General features: G+C 37.5%; 1 protein-coding gene across 1 annotated transcript in view; it reads right to left on the reverse strand.

Moving 5' to 3' along the window:
- Positions 1-7,499: 7,499 nt before the first annotated feature.
- Positions 7,500-21,243, reverse strand: part of LOC131032351 (uncharacterized) — a 41,712-nt gene continuing 27,968 nt past the window's right edge. Inside the window, exon 2 of the mRNA XM_057963296.1 lies at positions 7,500-7,580. Within this exon, the coding sequence (XP_057819279.1) occupies positions 7,500-7,580 (81 nt within the window). The remainder of the gene's footprint in view (positions 7,581-21,243) is intronic.

Raw genomic sequence — 21,243 nt, forward strand, 5'->3', positions numbered from 1 at the left:
CTATTCTATTCATTCACAATTACCTGAACCTTTCTACAGTTTAGATTTTTTTCAATGTCTCCATCTCACAGTAGGGGATTGGTAAAGGTTGTGGAATTAAATTTACAGTTGCCAAAGGAATTTGCTTGAAAGATGACATGTAGTCTTTTTTTGCATTGTGGCGACCTCTGGCAAGTGGATTTTCTTGAAGGTTTCATTGGCCTCTAATCTGCAGCCAAAGTCACACCATGTAGGGGTATTTTGGTTTCAAACCTACCAATTGCATTTTCTTGATGGTTGTGATGCCTTTCCTTTTCAACGCAATTACACCACGTGAGGGGATATTTACTATGATGTTTTACCTACCAATTGCCTTTGTTGAGGTTTGACGTGGCCTCCCAATAGCCATGCAGAGGTTAGATTGCACATGGGACCATGGGTTTTGGCCTTGCAAATGGCAATTTGCATTTTTCTTAAAGTTGAATCTTTAGCCCTTCACCACGCCACACTTCCACCTTCTAGCTCACGACAGGGGGGGAAATTTACACCTACCAATGGAATTTGTTGTTTGGAAGCTATTAGACCATCGCCCTCCCTCTATCATTACACTTGCCTAAAAGTTTCAAATGCCTTAACCCACTACCATGCCTAAGAGAAAGCTAATAGGGGTTTTTGATACTAAACTCCACCCGCCAAATGAATTTGCTGAAGGTTTCAAAAACCTTTTGCATTGGTATTATGCCCGACAATCACATTTGCTTGAAAATTATGCAGCAAGGGAATACACCAATCAATGGAGTTTGGTTAATTAGACCAATCGCATTGGTTTGGGAGTTACTTATGCCTTTCTCCATACCACTCCATGCATAGAAGGGAGTTCTCCTTACACCTACCATTGCATTTGCTGGAGAGTTTTAATATCCACGTAAGCAAGGAGAAAGTCTTGGCAAGGGTCACATTGCTTTAAGCTTTACACCATGCCAAAATGTGGGGGTTTACACTTTCCAAATGCATTTACTTGGAAGCTTCATTTCCCTGGGAGGAGGTGGGCACTTTGCCTAGGTACATTGCATCTATAGAAAATTTAATGTTTTACCCTTAATACCACGTAGCAGGGGAAGATGCTGGCAAGGGGTGTGTTGAACTAGCTCTACATCTGCCAATTTGAATTTGTATCAAAGTTTCATCACCTTAGTCACATGACATTTCTCATTTCAGCTTCTTCCCTTATACTTAAATCATATAAACATATGATTTAAAATAACAATTTAAACCTTGATTCGAAAGACATCGTGAGGCTACCAGTTAGGTCGGGCCCCAAAGTGGGTCTGACTAATTTTTTTTTTTGTTTTCATGCAACTGACCTTTGAAATGCCTCAGGCACCTTGAACATGCCTCTAAAGTTGATTGGTACAATTTTCTGATCACTGAACTTAGTTTTGCAACTCACTGACATTTGTGCCACATTTTTGCATTTAAACCCAAAGATGCAATTTTAAAACTGGTCAGAACACCTTTTGGGACTTCACAAACTGATGGGCATACTATCTAATATACTAGCATTCACTCTACCAAATGATTTCTCAAGATAAATCCCCGCTGAAGAAATATTAATGGTCAAAGATGACTAAATGGCTCTATTAGCACTTGAACCTGATAAAATCAATGTGCAAGGACCTCAAACTGCCTCTACTAAAAATATCATATGATCTCCGTGGATCCCCAAATATAGGGCATAGATACCTTGAAGTACAAGGAACACCATGGAATACTCAGTTTGACCAGAAAGCTGATAGGGTGCAAATGGTGAGCTCTTGAAAATAGAAACTTTAACAGATGCAACAATGAAAGTGCAGAAAACTGAATAAAGTGGCTCAAGAAACCATCTTGGAAAACTGATCAAACCGATTGACAGGGGCTTCAAACTGGAAACATAGCTTGGCTTTCATACCATAAATAACTTGGAATGAATATTATGATATGACACTCATTGGGGAATCTTTTACACATGTGCAAAGCGAGGCTCTGACTAGCTATTAAAATAGGGACTTATGCAAATAGTACAAACTGCAAATGGATTGATAAAGAACTGAAACTTGGCATGTGGACTCACCTATATGCATAAAATTTAGTGCACTTTGAATTTCAACATGAAAATCTACTGGTCAAAATTTATAGGCACTCAAAGTAGGCCACTTAATATAATTTGAATATGTGCACAAAATAACTTTCAGTCCACCCCTTGAAATGGGTACTTGATAAACTGATCCAAACTAAAATTTGAAAGTTGTAGAACACTTGATAGGCTAAATGAAAGGTGTACAATAAGATTCCAAGGCTTTACCACTTAATAATCAACTGGCTCCATTTTACACTTCTTAAAAATAGGCTTATCAGGTTGACTAATTAGGTGGTCGTTTGAAAGTGCAAAGCAAAATTTTGAAATGGGCCTCTCAAAATACTTAAAATTTATGACTCCTAACACAATTTATCTTAATTTCTCCTCCAAGATATTTACAAAAGTTTCTACTAAGAAGCATACCATAGCTGGCGGGTATCTCAGCTACTAATATTGTTAATTTCAACCTTTTATCAGGATATGCTGCCAACACAGCCTAAGCATCTTTAACCTGACCCATGAGAAGAACCTATTTACCATCCATTGAGTAGCATATCCCAAAAAATTTAGTCAAAGTTAACCCTAAAGATTTAGCTACTAATGAGGGCATAATATTATCAGAGGCACCTGAATCAATAATACAATTTCTCAGTTTATGATCATTGAGAAGTAGTGAGACATAGAAAGGATTGGGTTTGTCTTCACAAGCCTGAGAAGGTTCACTTAAAATTGCTTGAGTAGAACTAGATACTTCTTGTGAACTATAATCATGAAAAGGTAATTCAGTACTCACAAAACTGTCTAAAACAAGGTTATGGTCATTGGTGTATTCCTGACTCCCATCCCTAACATATTTAACCAACTTATCTAGCTCCTTTGGATTTAATCTCAAATATTCTATAGGAGATATTTGAATAGTAGATTCTTTACAAAATTCAACAACATCAAATGAAGAAGATAGGGAAGTAGAAGGAGAAGAACCTCTTGGAATAATTTTAACATCGGAAGAATTAGAATCTTCAAGAGTCTGTCTAGTTGACTTCTCTTTTTCATGGGCTAAGTCGATAGAAGAAACCATTCTAAATGGTTTCTTAGTTGCCTTCTGATTCCTCATCAAAATAGCACAAGAGGGGTCCTCCAATGTAACCAATATATCACCTCCTCATTCAGAATCAGAATCATATTCAAGGAAGTAAGTTCTAGAGTCACTGGGCACTCCAGAAGCTCTCTCTTCTGTTGTCACCTCCCCTAAAGTATCTTTGGTAGCTTCCATTTAAAAATACCTTTTCATGTTAGGACAAGTAGATCCATCATGATCAGTTGTCAAATTAAATACACACATACTTGTTTGTCTAGGTGGGGCTTCAATTTCTACTCTTGGTTGAGTTGTAGGTAATTGGGATAACCTACCTGAATTGGGTTGATTAAACTGCCTTATCCCAATATCTTGATAGGGTTGTTGGTATGTTGGATTATCCTTTGGTAAGTATCTTTTAAGATAAATTACATCATTCATAAGGCATTGTATCATAGGGTTTGAGGATGTGGATGGTTGCATACTGGGAGCTTATACATCTTTCCTCCATTTTCTAGTAGTTATTAAGTCATCCTCTCAACTTATTGCTTTGTTCTGTGCTGCTATCAAATCCACTACGGGACTTATTCTAAGATGAAAACCTATATCTAGGGGCATTGCATTTAGAAAGAAGGTCTTTTGGTTCTCATCATTTGGTATTTTGGCAATAGGAATCTTCTGAATTAATTTATTGTATTTGGCCACAAATTCTCTCATTGGTTCATGTATTTCTTTCTTCATTTGAGTTAATTGGAATAACAAGGTATAATCATCCTTTGTAGACCTATATCTATTTTCAAATCAAGTTTTTATATCATCCCATGTTGTTATTACACCATGAGGAAAGTGGTAGAACCAATCAGGTGCACCATCAACTAGTGTTTGAACAAACAATCTCACAGCTACATCCTCATGTTGCACGGCTAATATCCCATGAGCCACATGAAAGGCATTCAAATGTTCATCAAATGAAATTTTACCATCTCCACTAAACTTGGGTAATACATTCCTCACCCCTTTAGGAAGAGTGTTATTTGCTGCAAGATTTAAGGGTCCCACTGCAACTCCCCATGGATTATTTACTGCCATTGGAAAGATTGTATTCAGCAGAGTTAGTTTGACTATATATGGTAAAGTAATACCATGCAAGGTCAAAGCTTGAAAAACTAAGGACACGAGAGATGATGGGGGCAGGGAAGGAGGCCTACTTCTTACTCTTCTTTGAGGTGAAAAGTGGGTTGAAAATGATGAATAATGATGAACAACAAATACCCTAATAGGTACTGAGAGGGGGGGGTGAATCAGTATAGACAAAAACTTCTCCACAACTTATCAAGTTAAAACAATGCTAACTGGTTGTCTTCATCACTAAACTTAACCATGACAATGCTAGTTAAATACAATAAGACTTCAGACAGTAAAACCAGTAAAACTAAATACTTCAAATAATATTCAACACTTGATAACTACTTCAGCAATATACTCATGCATGTGTAGTATCACCAATACCATAGCCATTAGCTTTGCATGCATATTCACCTAAACAAATGCTACTTAATCATCACATGAAAAATGCACAACTCATAATATATAGATTTTTCACGTGGAAACATGAATGGGAAAAACCACGATGGGGATGAATACCCACAAGCTTGTTTTTGAACTTTTTTGAAGCTCACTCTATTAGGAGCCTAGTTTGGTTAAAGAATTTAAAATAAGGTTCTGTTAGGAACCAACCCTATATAAGATCACCCAGTTAAGGGATGGCTATATACCATGTTAAAGGTTGAAACCCTGTTAAAGGTTACCTTGCTAGAGAATTTGAAGAACTCAATGATCTTGAGTCACTTGGTTAGAGGATTTACAATAAGCCTATTAAAGCTACCTGGTAAAGGGATTTTCCAACTATTGAAATGGTTAGAAGACAACAGGTAAAGCTCTGATATGATATCAAACACTACATGCTAAGGTAGATCCTTTTCAACTCCTCTACTCTGCAATCACACTCTGCAGTTTTCCACTCACTAGTTTGGCAAGTATCTCATCACTCGGATACACATAAAACATTTTCCAACATGAACAATAATAAACATCATTGACCTTATAGATAAAAATTAGGTCGGTGGCATAAACCCTAAACCCTAAGCATTTTAGGTTTATAATAAAAGTGGTCCAATCCTGACCATCCAAAGACTTTGCATAGAATAAAACAATCTCAAATAGATCACAAGTCAATCTGCATCATCCATTCTTCACCGTATATGGGAATCAATATTCCATCACACTCTCCTCTCATACTGCTAAGAAGAATGATCATTCCCAAGGTAGACATTTAATGCAATCGATCTTCACATGCAAGATCCTCAAGGAAATCCTTCATGTGTATAAAACTGATGTGGTATCTTGATCTCATCCTCATCTCTTAGCTAATTGATTGCAGAATGTCACTGGTTGCATCGCACAAGCTAGATTTCCAAACCAGAAACCCTAGAGCTGAGACTACCAATTGGTAGTCACACTTAGTGAAACCTTGACATCAGTTCACTACATCTCCTCATACTAGTTCACCAACTTCTTCCAATCTTTATACCAGTTCACTTGCACTTATTTACATCAATGACAACATACATTATCATCATATCATCATACCAGTTCATCATATGCCAATAATATCCCCCTTTGGCATTAATGGCAATACTCAGTGTAGAATTGTAATTATAAATAACATAGACCAATGTAACTATAACATATATCTTCATCATCAGATATATTTTCCCCCATACATCACATATCTTTTCCCCCTTTGACAACAATGCCAAAGTGGAGATACAAGCTTCCATTCTCCATTATGCTTCTTGTTGGTGTAAATAATTATTCATCATGGATATTATTACACTTACTTAAGTTTACTTAGGATAATGCATTTCATAGTAGTTTGGATATGAGACACTTGGGTGTTTGTGCCACATTGGGATAGTGTGTGTAGGAGAAATTCCACCTCTTATGGTGTTGATCTTGTTATTACACTATCATATCCACTTATAGTGGAGTGATAATTCCACCTTCGGTGGGTGATCCACCTCATGTGGAATATTATATTATTTCTCCTACCTACCCACACCTATTTCCTACCTACCCTTGTTTCTTATTGAGCCACATGTCATGTTTGTGTGCTCATACATATCCCTAGCCTTGCCTATATAAGCAGGCTCATCTACATTGTATGTAACAGTTGTTGATCATTTTCTATTGATAAGAATACAGTTTATTCTTGTCCCATATTATGTCTCTTTCATGTACATTTCAATGACTTCTTGATCTTGGCAAAATCCAACATGGTATCAGAGCTATTGGAGCTTCATTGATTCGTCTTGAAGAGGCATTATTGTGATGTAAAGAGGCAGATCTGAGGAGCATCGTCATTTGGAGGCGTCCTAGACCAGATCCGACCTCGCCATTGCGTCCGGAAGGCCGTTTCCATGAATTTTGGTTATAAAGTTGGCCTATTTTGGTGAGGAAAAATTTTTTCCCCAATTTTGCTTATCGTACGGATTTTTCGAATATCCCTCTAATTTTTTCAAAAAAAATAATTTTTCTTTATTCTGAAAATTGTTTCAAAAAATCAAAAAAAAAATTGAAAAATTGAAAAATTCGAGCAAAAAATTGGAAAGCAAAAAAAAAAATAAAAAAAATACAGTTTTTGGGGGGTCCGCAGACCCCCCCCCCCGTGACCCGTGACCGTAGGTTTCTCCGTACGTACCTGTCTTTTCACAGGACGCAGGCAGAGATCATACCCGGCTGACAGTACCGTGCGCCATCTGTCAGCTCTCGCCGGCGCCCGACTGTACATCCCGGCCGCGTCTCACCGGCTCCGCCCGTTTGAGCCGTGTCCTCTTCTGCCTGTGCAGCGCCGTCTGTCCGCCGCCCCACATGCTCAATGCCGCATCTCCGCCTTCGGCTCCGCCGCCCTCCGGTGCTGTTGCCACGCCACCGCTCCAGGAACTCCCGCGAGCGGCGCCTCCCGTCCCGCGCTGGCTGCGGCGCCCGGCACCTCCTGCTCCACCCCGGCCTCAGCTCCCTCCAGACGCTGCCGCTTCGGACTCCGCCCACGAACCGCTTCCCGTAGCTCCACCCACGAACTGCTTCCCGGCGCTCGCTGTGGCCTCCAACACCGACCGCTTCCCGCGTGACCTTCCGCCGCCTCCCGCAGTGGATCCCGCCACCTCCCGCCACGTGGACAAAGACAGGCGAATCCACGCCCGCCACGTGGCAGGAGGCCCGTGGCCCGTGGACATAACACAGACACGTCATTTTCCGTACGACAAGTCAGCAGCTTCCGTACTGTGCCACGTGGATATACCGCACATAGTCATCCGTACGGACTGCCACATCAGCAGCCACCTCGCCCTGCACAGTCAACATACCGTACAGTACGGAATACCCAGTCAGCTTGCCACGCAATCTGTCCGTACGGTACGGACGCCCAGTTAGCCAAAGAGGCGAAGTTTTGGCAACGGTCATATGGCCGTCAAATTTAACCCCGTGAATTGCTGACATCAGCGCCACATCAGCAGGGTTTGGAAATTTTTTGACCCCCTCTCATTTGCATTTTTGATTTTGCAGTTCAACTTCAAATGGCCATAACTTGCTCATTTTTGCTCCTTTTTGGGTGCAATTTTTTTTGAAATGGGCTAGAATTTTGTGCTCTCCTCAGTGGTGAAAGAATTTTTTGATTTTGATGCACGGATTTTTCAGAAAATGCAGTTTTTGGTGACTGTCCCTGAGTAATCCCAGTTTTTGCAACTTCAGAGGCTTCGTTTGGGGTCATCCGACCTCCTTTTTAGGTGCCGTTTTTTTTTAAAGTGCGTATTTTTTCGTCTACTTTCACATGATGCTATCAGATTGATGTCATTGTAAGTAGAAATTGTACTTTCAGATCTAGGCCATTTTTGGCTATTTTGGTACTTGTATTTGCTTGAATCTCAGTTAGATTCATTGCACTATCGATTGAAGTCTCTTGTATCTCATTTGAGAAGTTGTAAAATTTGCATCATAAAGCCCACTTTGCCTTGTTTTGCAAGTGGCTCATTGTAATCACACTAAGTATAAAGTGCCAAAATCATCACTTTTGGGGGGGTACTTTGATTGATTGAATTTGGGGGGTGTCTCTTGTGCTTTTGTGCTCTTGTGTTCTTTCCTTTTTTGCTGCTACGGGTTCTTCTAAGTTTCCTCTCTTAACTCCACATAATTATGCTACTTGGAAAATTGATGCATGGAGTAAACTTATGGAAAAAGGACTCACTCATTACATTGATGGAACTATTGTTGCTCCAGCTGATCCTAAGGCTGATCCAGTTGGTCATTTAGATTGGCTCACTAAAAATATCATGGCAATTGGTACCTTAAGAAAGTATGTATCAAAGGATCTCATTTTTCATATTGAGAAATGTACTCTAATCAAGGATGCTTGGCAAAAGTTTCAAGACTTGTATGGTCAAGTTGATGAGATTAAGGGATATCAAATTGATAGTGATCTCACCATGTTAGATCCCAAGAACTTTGATACTATACAAGATTATGTCACTAAGGCAAATGAGTTGAGGGCACAACTCAAAGATTGTGGCATTGATAAAAAGGATACTCAATTGATATTCAACTTGATAGGGAAGCTTCCACAAGAATATGCAGCATTTGTTTCTAGTTTCCAAACTCATAGGATGACAATGGGTTCAAGCTACAAAATGCCTACATTTGATGCTTTCAATGAAATGTTGATGATGGAACAAACTAAGTTGATAAGCATGGGCATTCTTAAGACTTCTTCTAAGTCTCAAGCATTGGTGGCAAATCAAGGAAACAAAGGAAATCAAGGAAAGGACAACTCAAACAAGAAGAAATGGCAATCAAAGCCTAAGGATAAAGCATCATCTTCTCCACAACAAGGAGATTCATCTTCTTCCAAGAAAGATAATTCACCAAAGAGAGAGAGACCTACTTGTGCTTATTGTAAAAAGATTGGTCATGAGGAACATCGTTGCCATACTAAGAAGATTGATGAGCTCACACATATCATCAAAAAGCATAACATTGATTTGCCTAAAGTCTACAAGAAGGATGATTCATCAACTTCCACTTCCTCACATTCAAAAGGAAAAGGGCAAGCATTCATGGCTTCTACAAATGGAAAGACTCACTCTTTTGGAACAAGAAAAGGACAAGCTCTATGTGCTACAACAAATCATACTTCAGAGAGATGGCTTCTGGATTCAGGGGCTTCTCATCATATGGCATCTTCACAATCTATGTTCTCTACATTTGAGCCTTGCACCATGCCACAGATTTTGATGGGCAATCATACATACATGGATGTGATTGGGAAAGGATCTATTGACATTGGGGATAACTCCTTCAATGATGTGTTGTGTGTACCCCACTTGACAAACAATCTCCTTTCTATCTATCAAATCACACATGGCGCAACTAAGAAAGTTGTGGAGTTCACACCTGACTCAGTTTTTATTAGAGACATGGAGACTAGAGCTATCATTGCGACTGGGGTGGTTGATCATGCATCTCGGTTATACTCATTTTCAGATTTTGTTGATGATGATGATTTCACATTTGATGATTCTACACATGATGATCACACTTATTGTGATGATTCAGATTTTGAGGAGAACTTTGGACACTTGAACATGGGGATTCTCACATGTAACCCAGTTCTTGAGTCTTGTATTTCATCTTCTCATATTGATATCACATCACCTATTGTACCTGATGATGCAGATAGTGCGACAGTTTTGCCTACATGTGATTCAGTGCAGTAGGATATACATTGTCTTCCAGCTTCAGATTCATGGGATGATTACTTGACAGACATTGCAGGTTTGTTTGTGGAATCCTACATTGCAGATTTGGGAGACATCATTGATGACATACATCTTCTCTTTGATGAAGATGATCCTTCTTCGATTGTTGCGAGGGCACACTCTGACCCTCTTGTTCATTCTCTACATGATCATTCTTTCGAGGTTGACATGATTGTAGATACTTATGTACAGCAGTTGGAGGAGGTCTCTTTATTCTTTGAGGAGACACATGAGTCTTTGGACATTGTTCTACATCCATCTCCACTAGATGTTGGAGTTCCTTTTTCAGTAGTGTGGAGCAGTTCACCACCTTTGGAAGGGGTATCTTTTAGCATCGACATGGGGACACTTGAGCAGTTTTCAGAGATTCCTTTCATCATGAGTTTTCTTCATACATCTTCCCTTCATGATTGGGGAGACTTCATGGATACACCTTTGGTTTTGTTTCTTCCTAAGGGGAGGAATGTTGTTCGACGTTCGTGGAGCAGTTTCTTCATACATCGAGCTTCTATCATTGGTGCAGATTCTTCATTGAGGGATGATCACAGTTTGACTTCTCTTCTTCTCTCGTATGGGGGGGACCTTTTCCTCACATGGGGTTTTGTTCCTCACATACTTCTTTGAGAGTTCTCTTGTATAGCTTTCATCTTCTTTTGGGGGAGGGTTTTTTCCCATTGGGTTTTTCTCTCTTTCCCCACTTTGTGAGAGATTTCATTGCATTGGTTTGCATGCATTTGCATTTGTTCATGGGTACCTAACATGGCCTCGTAGCCGGGACCCATCTTGCATTTCTTAGTTGCATTGTAGACTTAAGTGCATTCCCCTAAGTTGCACTTAAGGGGGGGTGTTGGTGTAAATAATTATTCATCATGGATATTATTACACTTACTTAAGTTTACTTAGGATAATGCATTTCATAGTAGTTTGGATATGAGACACTTGGGTGTTTGTGCCACATTGGGATAGTGTGTGTAGGAGAAATTCCACCTCTTATGGTGTTGATCTTGTTATTACACTATCATATCCACTTATAGTGGAGTGATAATTCCACCTTCGGTGGGTGATCCACCTCATGTGGAATATTATATTATTTCTCCTACCTACCCACACCTATTTCCTACCTACCCTTGTTTCTTATTGAGCCACATGTCATGTTTGTGTGCTCATACATATCCCTAGCCTTGCCTATATAAGCAGGCTCATCTACATTGTATGTAACAGTTGTTGATCATTTTCTATTGATAAGAATACAGTTTATTCTTGTCCCATATTATGTCTCTTTCATGTACATTTCAATGGCTTCTTGATCTTGGCAAAATCCAACACTTCTCCCCCTATGGAGTAGCATCTTTCAACACATCAATCCTAAAAGATTCGACACTGTAGTAACTTACTGATGTGGATCACACAACTTTAGTTTACTTCATGAAGGGGAAGAACCCCTAATTCACCTCTCAAATAGGTAAATGTAGTCTTTGGTAAGGGCTTAGTGAATATGTCTGCTAGCTGCTCCTTATTGGAAACATGTTCTAAAAAAACCTCCATATTCTGAACCTTTTCTCTCAAGAAGTGATACTTGAGCTCAATGTGCTTAGTTCTAGCATGCGATACCAGATTCTTGGAAATATTTATTGCACTTGTGTTGTCACAAAATATATTTATCGATTCAAATATAGGTACTTTGAAACCTTCCAATACATGTTCCATCTAGATTGCTTGAGTGCAGTTCATAAATGCTACCACATATTCTGCTTCAGCTGTAGACTGGGAAATACAACTCTTCTTCTTACTCATCCATGAGACTAGTCTTCCACCAAGAAAGAAAACTACACCAGTTGTGCTCTTCCAGTTGTCCACTTTACCTACCCAATCAGCATTGGTTTATACTTTGAGATTAAAGACATCATTGTATGGATACCACAATCCATAATCAACTATTCCTTTTAGGTATCAAATAATCCTCTTGATAGCTACCAAGTGGGATTCTCTTGGACTTTTTTGAAAATGGGCTACTATGCCCACTGCATGAGCAATATCTAGTCTGCTATGTATCACATAGTGCAGCTTATTGATCATTGATTGATACTCCTTCTCATTCACCAATTCTGAATCATCTTCCTTAGTCAATTTATAGCTGGGCACCATCGGTGTACCAACCAATTTTCTCTCCTCCACACCAAAAGTTTTCAATACCTCTTTGACATACTTGGACTAGGTAATAAAGATACCCTCTTTCATCTGTAGAATTTGTAGACCAATGTAGAATTTTATCTCTCCAATCAAAGACATCTCAAACTCTTTCTTCATTACATCTACAAATGCATGGCTCATTTTATCATCTCCTCCAAAGATTATGTCATCTACAAATACTTCACAGATCAGAATCTGATCACCTTCATCTTTCAGGTAGATGTTGTTGTCCTTACTTGTTCTCTCAAATCTAATATTGACAAGATGAGAGTGTAATCATTCATACCATGCCCTTGGTGCTTGTTTCAATCCATAGAGGGCCTTGTGTAATCTACACACCATGTTACTATATTTTGATAAGGCAAACCCATCTGGTTGCTCTATATATACTTCCTCTTCAAGGATTCCATTCAAGAATGTAGACTTCACATCCATTTGATATACCTTTAATCCCTTGAATGTTGCAAATGCAAGTAGCATTCGAACACCTTCCAGTCTAGCCACTAGGGAAAAGGTTTCTCCATAGTCTTCTCCTTCTTCTTGAGTGTATCCCTTTCATACAAGTCTTGCCTTATTCTTTACAACTGTGCCTTCTTCATTCAACTTATTTCTGAAGACCCATTTGGTACATATGACATTCTTGTGTTATGGTCTGGGTACCAAAGACCATGTTGCATTATTTTCAATCTGGTCTAGCTCCTCTTCCATTGCCTTAATCTAGTATTCATCTGTAAGTGCCTCTTTAGTGGTCTTACGCTCAAATTCATAAATCATGTAAGAGTTCTCTTTCACCTTTCTTCTTGTGAGTATCCCTACATCTTTATCTCCTATAATCTACTTCAGATCATGATGTAGTTTCACATATCTAGGAATGAATCTAGTTGGTTCTTCTTGATTTTCCTCTTCTTCTTCTTCTCCATCTTCTTCTTCACCTACAACAAATTCTATCGATACAGGAACACTGAGGTCTTTGCTTGATTCTTTCTTAACCAGTTCCTAGAAAGTTACACCTGGTTCATCTTCCACTTGCTTGCTGCTAGTTTCCTTAGGTTTCTCATGGGATTCATCAACCCTTACATTGATGATCTCAACAATTTTTTGAGTTCTATTGTTGTAGCATTTGACAGATTTTCTCTTAGTGAAATATCCCAAAAATATTCCTTCATCACATTTAGCATCAAACTTGCTCAGATGTTCACCTCTCTTGATATAACACTTACTGTCAAATACTTTAAAATAAATTACAGTGGGAGGCTTCCCGATCTAGTACTCATAAGGGATTTTATCTTTACCTTTCTTGATGAGTACCTGGTTCATAGTATAGACTGCAGTGCTCACTGCTTCTCTCCAAAAAGTGTGACCAACCTTTCCCTAGATTAGCATTGTTCTAGCCACTTCAACTATAGTCATGTTATTCTTTTCTGCTATGTCATTCTATTGTGGTGTCCTTGGGGCAGACAACTACCTCTTGATACCTTTCTCTTCACAGTACTTGTTGAATTTATTAGAAGTGAATTCACCTCCCTGATTAGTTCTTAGGCATTTTATTCTTTGGCCAATTTCCTTCTCTACCAATTCTCTAAATGCTTTGAACTTCCCAAATTCCTTAGACTTGTCTTTCAAGAATGTGACCCACATCATTCTTGAGTAGTCATCAGTAAGAATCATAAAATGCCTATCTCCCTAAATACTTATAGTTTTTATTGGACCATATAGATCGGTGTGCACAAGATCAAGTAAGTTCTCTATTGAAAAAGACTTACCTTTGAAAGTTGACAAAGACATCTTCCCAAGTTGACATTCTCTGCACAAATAATTCTCTAGTTTGTTCAGCAAAGGCAATCCTCTTACTACCTTGATCTTACTGGCTTTTACAATATTGTCAAAGTTTATATGACAAAGTCTCCTATGCCATATCCAACTGTCATCAAACTTAGCCATCAGACACTGACTAATCTTGGCACTCAAATGAAACAAGTTACCTCTGGTCTACTTACTGGTGGCAATAAGTTCACCACTCTTTCCAGTTATACTATAGACTCCACCTTTGAACTCTGAAGTGAGTCCTTTATCATTTAGCCGAGAAACACTCAAAAGCTTATGCTTAAGACCTTCTACCTAGTAGACATCATCTGCACTTCTCTTTCCATTCAGTGAGATGGATCCTTTACCTTTCACCAGGCATGGTGCATCATTGCCAAACTAGACAACACCACCATCATATTCTTCAGAGAAAAAAACTTTCTCCAGTCACCAGTCATGTGGTGAGAACACCCACTATCAATAATCCACTCATTAGAGTTGTCAATGTGAGAGACAAGGGATTTATTATCAGACACTTCTTCATTTAAAGCTACAAACACTATGTCCTCATTCTCTTCAACCTCAAATTCTTCATCAGTAACACCTTCATCTACTGCAACAAGACAATTTCTTTGACCTTCTCCTTTGTACTTTCTAAACCTCTCTATTTTATCCTTATTATCATTGTTAGGACAATTAACAACTATATGTCCTATCTTATTACAGGAAAAACATTTTAGAGGAAGCTTACCTTTATATTTACTAGTTCCTTTTGGAAGTCTTTTAGCAAGAAGAGCTTAAAACTCCATTAGATTCTCTTCATCATCCATATCTCTGCATTGCTTGGATTCATAACTAGTTCCTACTTCTTTTCCTTTTCTGAATGGTGCAGCAGATGCTCTAAAGGTTGACTCGGTCTTCTAAACATTGCCATCATAGCTATTCAAATCATATGCAGTCAACTTTGCAATGATAGAGTCTAAGGATACCTTGGTTCTATCAATAGACCTTAGCTCTTGAATAGAAGCAACTCTGATTGCATAGACTGATAACAATGATCTCAAAACTTTACTGACAATGGTGGCATCCTCAATCGTTCCACCAGTGCTTTTGATATCTCCAGCAACAGTCTTAATCCTTATGCCATATTGTTGAATGGTCTCTCCTTCAACCATCCTCATGTCTTCAAATTTTCCTCTAAGGCTCTCTTCCTTAGCTTTTTTGACATGCTCGTCACCACCATAAATCATTTTGAGTGCGTCCCATACATCCTTAGGAGTGTCCTTATCTTGTACATCAATGAACTCAATATCGAACATGTTGCTAATAAGGGCTTCCATGACTTGCCCATTTTCTTGAATCTCTCTTTTCTGATCATCGATCAGAGTGACAGTGGGGATCACATAGGCATTCTCAACATAGATCCATTGTTGAGCACCCAAAATCTTGATGTAAATATTCATTTTGTCCTTCCATATTTTGAAGTTATCTCTATTAAACTTAATACCTTCCCTCTTCATCATTACAGTAGGATCTTTTACCTCAAGTGATTAAGCTTATATCACCAAGGACCTAGAGTTTCTTTGATACCAATTGATTAATAATTATGAACAACAAATACCCTAATAGGTACAGAGAGGGGGGGTGAATCAATACAAACAAAAACTTCTCTGCAGCTTATCAAGTTAAAACAATGCTAACCGCTTGTCTGCATCACTGAACTTAACCATGGCAATGCCAATTAAACATAGTAAGACTTCAGACAGTAAAACCAATAAAACTAAATACTTCAAATAATATTCAACACTTGATAACTACTTCACCAATATATTCATCAATGTGTAGTGTCAGCAATACCATAGCTATTATCTTTGCTTGCATATTCACCTAAACAAATGTTGCTTAATCATCACATGAAAAATGCACAACTCATAACACATAGTTTTTTCATGTCGAAACCCAAATGGGAAAAACCATGGTGGGGATGAATACCCACAAGCTTGTTTTTGAACTCTTTTGAAGTTTGCTATGTTAGGAGCCTAGTCCAGTTAAAGACTTTACAATAAGGTTCTGTTAGGAACCGATCTTGCTAAAGATCACCCGGTTAAGGGATGTCTATATAACCTATTAAAGGTTGAAACCTTATTAAACGTTACCTCGCTAGAAGATTTGAAGAACTCAATGATCTTGAGTCACTAGGTTAGAGGATTTACAATAAGCCTATTAAAGCAACTCAGTAAAGGGATTTTCCAACTGTTGAAATGGTTAGAAGACAATTGGTAAAGATCTGATGTAATAACATCACTACATGCTAAGGGAGATCCTTTTAGCTTCTCTACTCTGCAATCACACATTGTAATTTTCCACTCACTGGTCTGGCAAGTATCTCATCACTCAGATACACACACATCATTTTCCAACACAAACAATAACAAACATCATCGACCTTATAGACAACAATTAGGTTGGTGGCATAAACCCTAAATCGTAAGCATTTTAGGTTTATAATACAAGCAGTCCAATCCTGACTGTCCAAACACTTTGCATAGAATAAAACAATGTCAAATAGATCACAAGTCAATCTGCATCATCCATTCTTCACTGCATATGGGAATCACTAACCCATCATGCTCTCTTCTCATACTGCTAAGAAGAATGATCATTCCCAAGGTAGACATTTAATGCAATTGATCTTCACATGCAAGATCACCAAGGAAATCCTTCACATGTACAAAACTGACGTGGCATCTCAATCTCATCCTCATCTCTTAGCTAACTCATCACAGAATGTCACCGGTTGCATTGCACAAGCTAGATTGCCAAACTAGAAACCCTAGAGCTGATACTACCAACCGGTAGTCACACTTAGTGAAACCTTGACACCGGTTCACCAACTTCTTCCAATCTTCATATCGGTTCACTTGCACTTATTGACATCAATGACAACATACATTATCATCTTATCATCATATCGGTTCATCATATGCCAACAAAAAATTTTGGTTCTACAATTCTTGAAAAAAAGAATCAACTATCCCCTCCTTTCTTTGCAACCTATTATATCTCTTTGATTCCAGTCTTGCAACTAGGTAACTAGTCTTATGATTTGACTTCCCCAACAGAGTCACCAAAAATCTGTTAGCAAACAGATTTGTCTCTTTTCTAAAATCTTAATAAAAGAAAAATATGACTCTAATTCACCATTTTGTGAAAAGAAACAAATTACCAGCAGTTGGATGAATTAATTGAAATTCAACCTCTGCATTAGAGGGCATCTCCTCATATGATTTGCAATGAATTCATTATATATGCTAACTTTTTTTACCAGAAAGCATTAAAAGGCTTTAACATTCATCCATCAATATAAATGAATGTCTTCAAACTAAAAATAGAGAAAATCCTTTGAACATCTGGTGAGAGTTCACACTCTAATTCACAAACATGCTCACTGTATAAATCCAAAGCATATCAAAAACATAGGAGTCTTGATGTCTAATCGATTCTCTCTCATTCCTCACAAGATAAGGGGGATTAGCACAAATAAATCCACAATGGATCTGCTAACAACTAATGACAACATGAACTGAAGAAAACACATAAATAACTGATCATAAAATTCTATCACACTCATAGAAAAATTCCCAAGAAATATTACTAATCTTCAAATACACAGATTCAAAGACAACACCATAACTTTTCATTGATTTCCAACCACTCCAATTTACAATAATTCACAAAACAAAATGAATATTAACTACTGTGCAAAAATCACAGTTTTTTGGACCTTTATAAAGTCTCTGAAATCTCATCTTATAACCACAACCCGACCAATAGTTATACAGGAAACATGAAAATCCATCAGTTTTCGCCCCGCAAAATCAGAGAAACCAACATTAAAACTAATTCTGCAACTAACAAGTTAAATGAAAAACAATTTTTTCAATTTTTATATCGAGTCATCAGCATAGCTCTAGAACCTGGCTTTTGATGCCCGATAACCGGCTTGCAAAGTTCGCACCTTCCATCAGATGATCGGAGTAACCAAAACAAATCTTCTCCAATACCTAGTAACTAGCTCCCCTGCTAGCTCTTTTTATATCAGGTCATCAGGGTAACATCAAATGCTATTTTTTGATGGTTGATAAAAACTTCTCATGCTCCACACTTCCTATCGGGTTTCAACGTAACATCTACACGACACTCTCGAAGTCTAATAATTATGTCTTCAACTTAGATTTTCTTCTTGGGTGTCATGATAACAAGTGTCATGTATTGTGAAGGGTAATTGTACCTACAGTTGCAACACAAAACACTTAATAAATCATTACAAGCATGGTTAATGAATTTAAATCAAAGGAAGACAAAACCATAACTAAGCGATCTATTGCCTCCTAGTAAATGCGAGTATGAATTTTGCTCTCAGATCTTGTTATGCAAATTCTAGTGACTTGACTACAATTATATGGAGGATTTGAATAATGAAGATGCATGACCTAGCAATGATAGCATGATTAAGCTACATGATTTCATGATTATTCTAGAAAATAAACTAAGATTTAAGCTAAGATTGAATATGATAACATTGCTAAAATGATAAACTAGAAGCTAGATGCCTATAGTAACAATGCATAAAATGAAAATGAGATGGGATCAAATTAGGGACAAATGAGATGAAATTTGGGACCCTTTGTGCTCCAAAATGGGGTCTATTTATAGGATTTCCAAGGCTACGGGTGAGGTGACCAGAATCAATGGTCAAGATTGATTTAAAGATATCAATGGTTAAATTCAAGGAGGTTTGGCAAAGGGGTTGGATTAAAGGGAACATCTGTCATCTCTATGGTGACAAGTGTCAAGAGGCTTCTAGAAGAGGTTAGATGAAAGGCAACACTTAGTGACAAGTGTCACAAAGCTTCTAGAAGAGGTTGGATGAAAGGGAACATGGGGGTAGGTAGAATGGGTTAGGTGGTTAAAGTTAGGAGAATTTGAATTTAGAAATTCAATTAATAGGAAAAGGTTAATTAATTTCAACAGCTCATGATTGATTTATTTTAATTAATTAGAGGATTAGAAGAGTGATTTTGATGGAGAAGAATTAATTAATCAAAGTGGATTATTGAAATGAACATATTAAATAAATCCTTAGATTTATTAATAAGTAGATGAAAATAGAGGATTTAATCAAATTGTTGATGAATTCAATTAAATTGGGGAGGGAGATTAATTAAATAATTGCTTATTCAATTCAATATCTTCAGACCATTTTTAGGTGTATACATTTTGCCCCTCTTTGAAGCAAGGTGTGATGATGCATTGATTCAAAGAATAATCTCATTTTGATGATGATATTAGTTTGATAGAATGCCCCAACTCTTGATTGCCAAAATGTTGTGTTTTGTGAAGTGTACTTGTACCTACAGTTGCACCACCAAACACTCAATAAATCATTACAAGCATGGTTAATTAATTTGAATCAAAGGAAGACAAAACCATAACTAAGCAATCTATCACCTCCTACTAAATGCAAGTATTAATTTTGCTCTCAGATCTTATTATGCAAATTCCAGTGACTTGACTACACTTAGATGTAGGATTTAAATGATGAAGATGCATGATCTAGCAATGACAACATGATTAAGTTACATTATTTCATGATTATTCTAGAAAATAAGATAAGATTTAAGCTAAGATTGAATATGATAACATTGCTAAAATGATAAACTAGAAGCTAGATGCCTATAGTAATAATGCATAAGATGAAAATGAGATGGGATCAAATTAGGGACAAATGAGATGAAATTTGGGACCCTTTGTACTCCAAAATGGGGTCTATTTATAGGATTTCCAAGGCTAGGGGCGAGGTGACTAGAATCAATGGTCAAGATTGATTTGAAGATATCAATGGTTAAATTGGAGGAGGTTTGGCAAAGGGGTTGGATTAAAGGGAACATCTGTCATCTCTATGATGACAACTGTCAAGAGGCTTCTAGAAGAGGTTAGATGAAAGGGAACACTTAGTGACAAGTGTCACAAAGCTTCTAGAAGAGGTTAAATGAAAGGGTACATTGGGCTAGGTAGAATGGGTTAGGTTGAGGAATGGTTGCTCTAGGTGGTTAAAGTTAGGAGAATTTGAATTTAGAAATTCAATTAATAGGAAAAGGCTAATTAATTTCAAAAACTCATGATTGATTTGTTTTAATTAATTAGAGGATTAGAAGAGTGATTTTGATGGAGAAGAATTAATTAATTTGAATTAATTAATTGAGGTGGATTATTGAAATGAACCTATTAAGTAAATCCTTAGATTTATTAATAAGTAGATGAAAATGGAGGATTTAATAAAATTGTTGATGAATTCAATTAAATTGGGGAGGGAGATTCATTAAATATTTTTTTATTCATTTGATTATCTTCAGACCATTTTTAGGTGTATACATTTTGCCCCTCTTTGAAGTGAGGTGTGATGATGAGTTGATTCAAAGAATAATCTCATTTTAATGATGATATTGGTTTGATAGAATGCCCCAGCTCTTGATTGCTAAATTCTGGTATGATGATGCCCCCTCAGGAGATCAATTGAGATAATTGATCTTTGGAGTGTTGCGAGATTGATATCCTAATAGATTTGATTTGATTTCTGCAACTATGGTTGATGAAAATGTGAGTTATTCAATTACCTTGATTTCTTAGATGAATAAGATTGAAAAATCTTGATTGATTAGATTGATAAGATCTATATTCAGTCTAGTTTTTGGAAGGATCCATCTTGCATAAGACAAAGATGATCAAAGAATCTGGTTTTAGGAATGATTCATCCCATATAAGACATGATCAAGCATCTAGTTTCAGGAAGGATACATCCTGTATAAGACATGAATCAAAACCAGATGATTTGGTTTCAAGAAGGATACATCTTGTATAAGACATGATAGAATAGATTAGGTTTGATTGATTGATTGAATTGATAAGATTGGATAAAGAACTGATAGTTTGTTGATATCAAGTTGTAGAAATATTCAGATATGCTGATGTTGGTTATGTTGAGAGAGATAGCCTAATATTTTCGCTGGGTTGACAATATGAGTCATTATTCTGATTGTGTATACACTTGTGATGATACTTTGATGGTTCCTACAATAGATTTATCCTTGGATGATAAGAGCATGTGGGATCCCATGCAAGAATGAAATGCAATCTAAAATGCAAAT

This window comes from Cryptomeria japonica, chromosome 11 (assembly GCF_030272615.1).
Source record: "Cryptomeria japonica chromosome 11, Sugi_1.0, whole genome shotgun sequence".
Classification (NCBI taxonomy): Eukaryota; Viridiplantae; Streptophyta; class Pinopsida; order Cupressales; family Cupressaceae; genus Cryptomeria; species Cryptomeria japonica.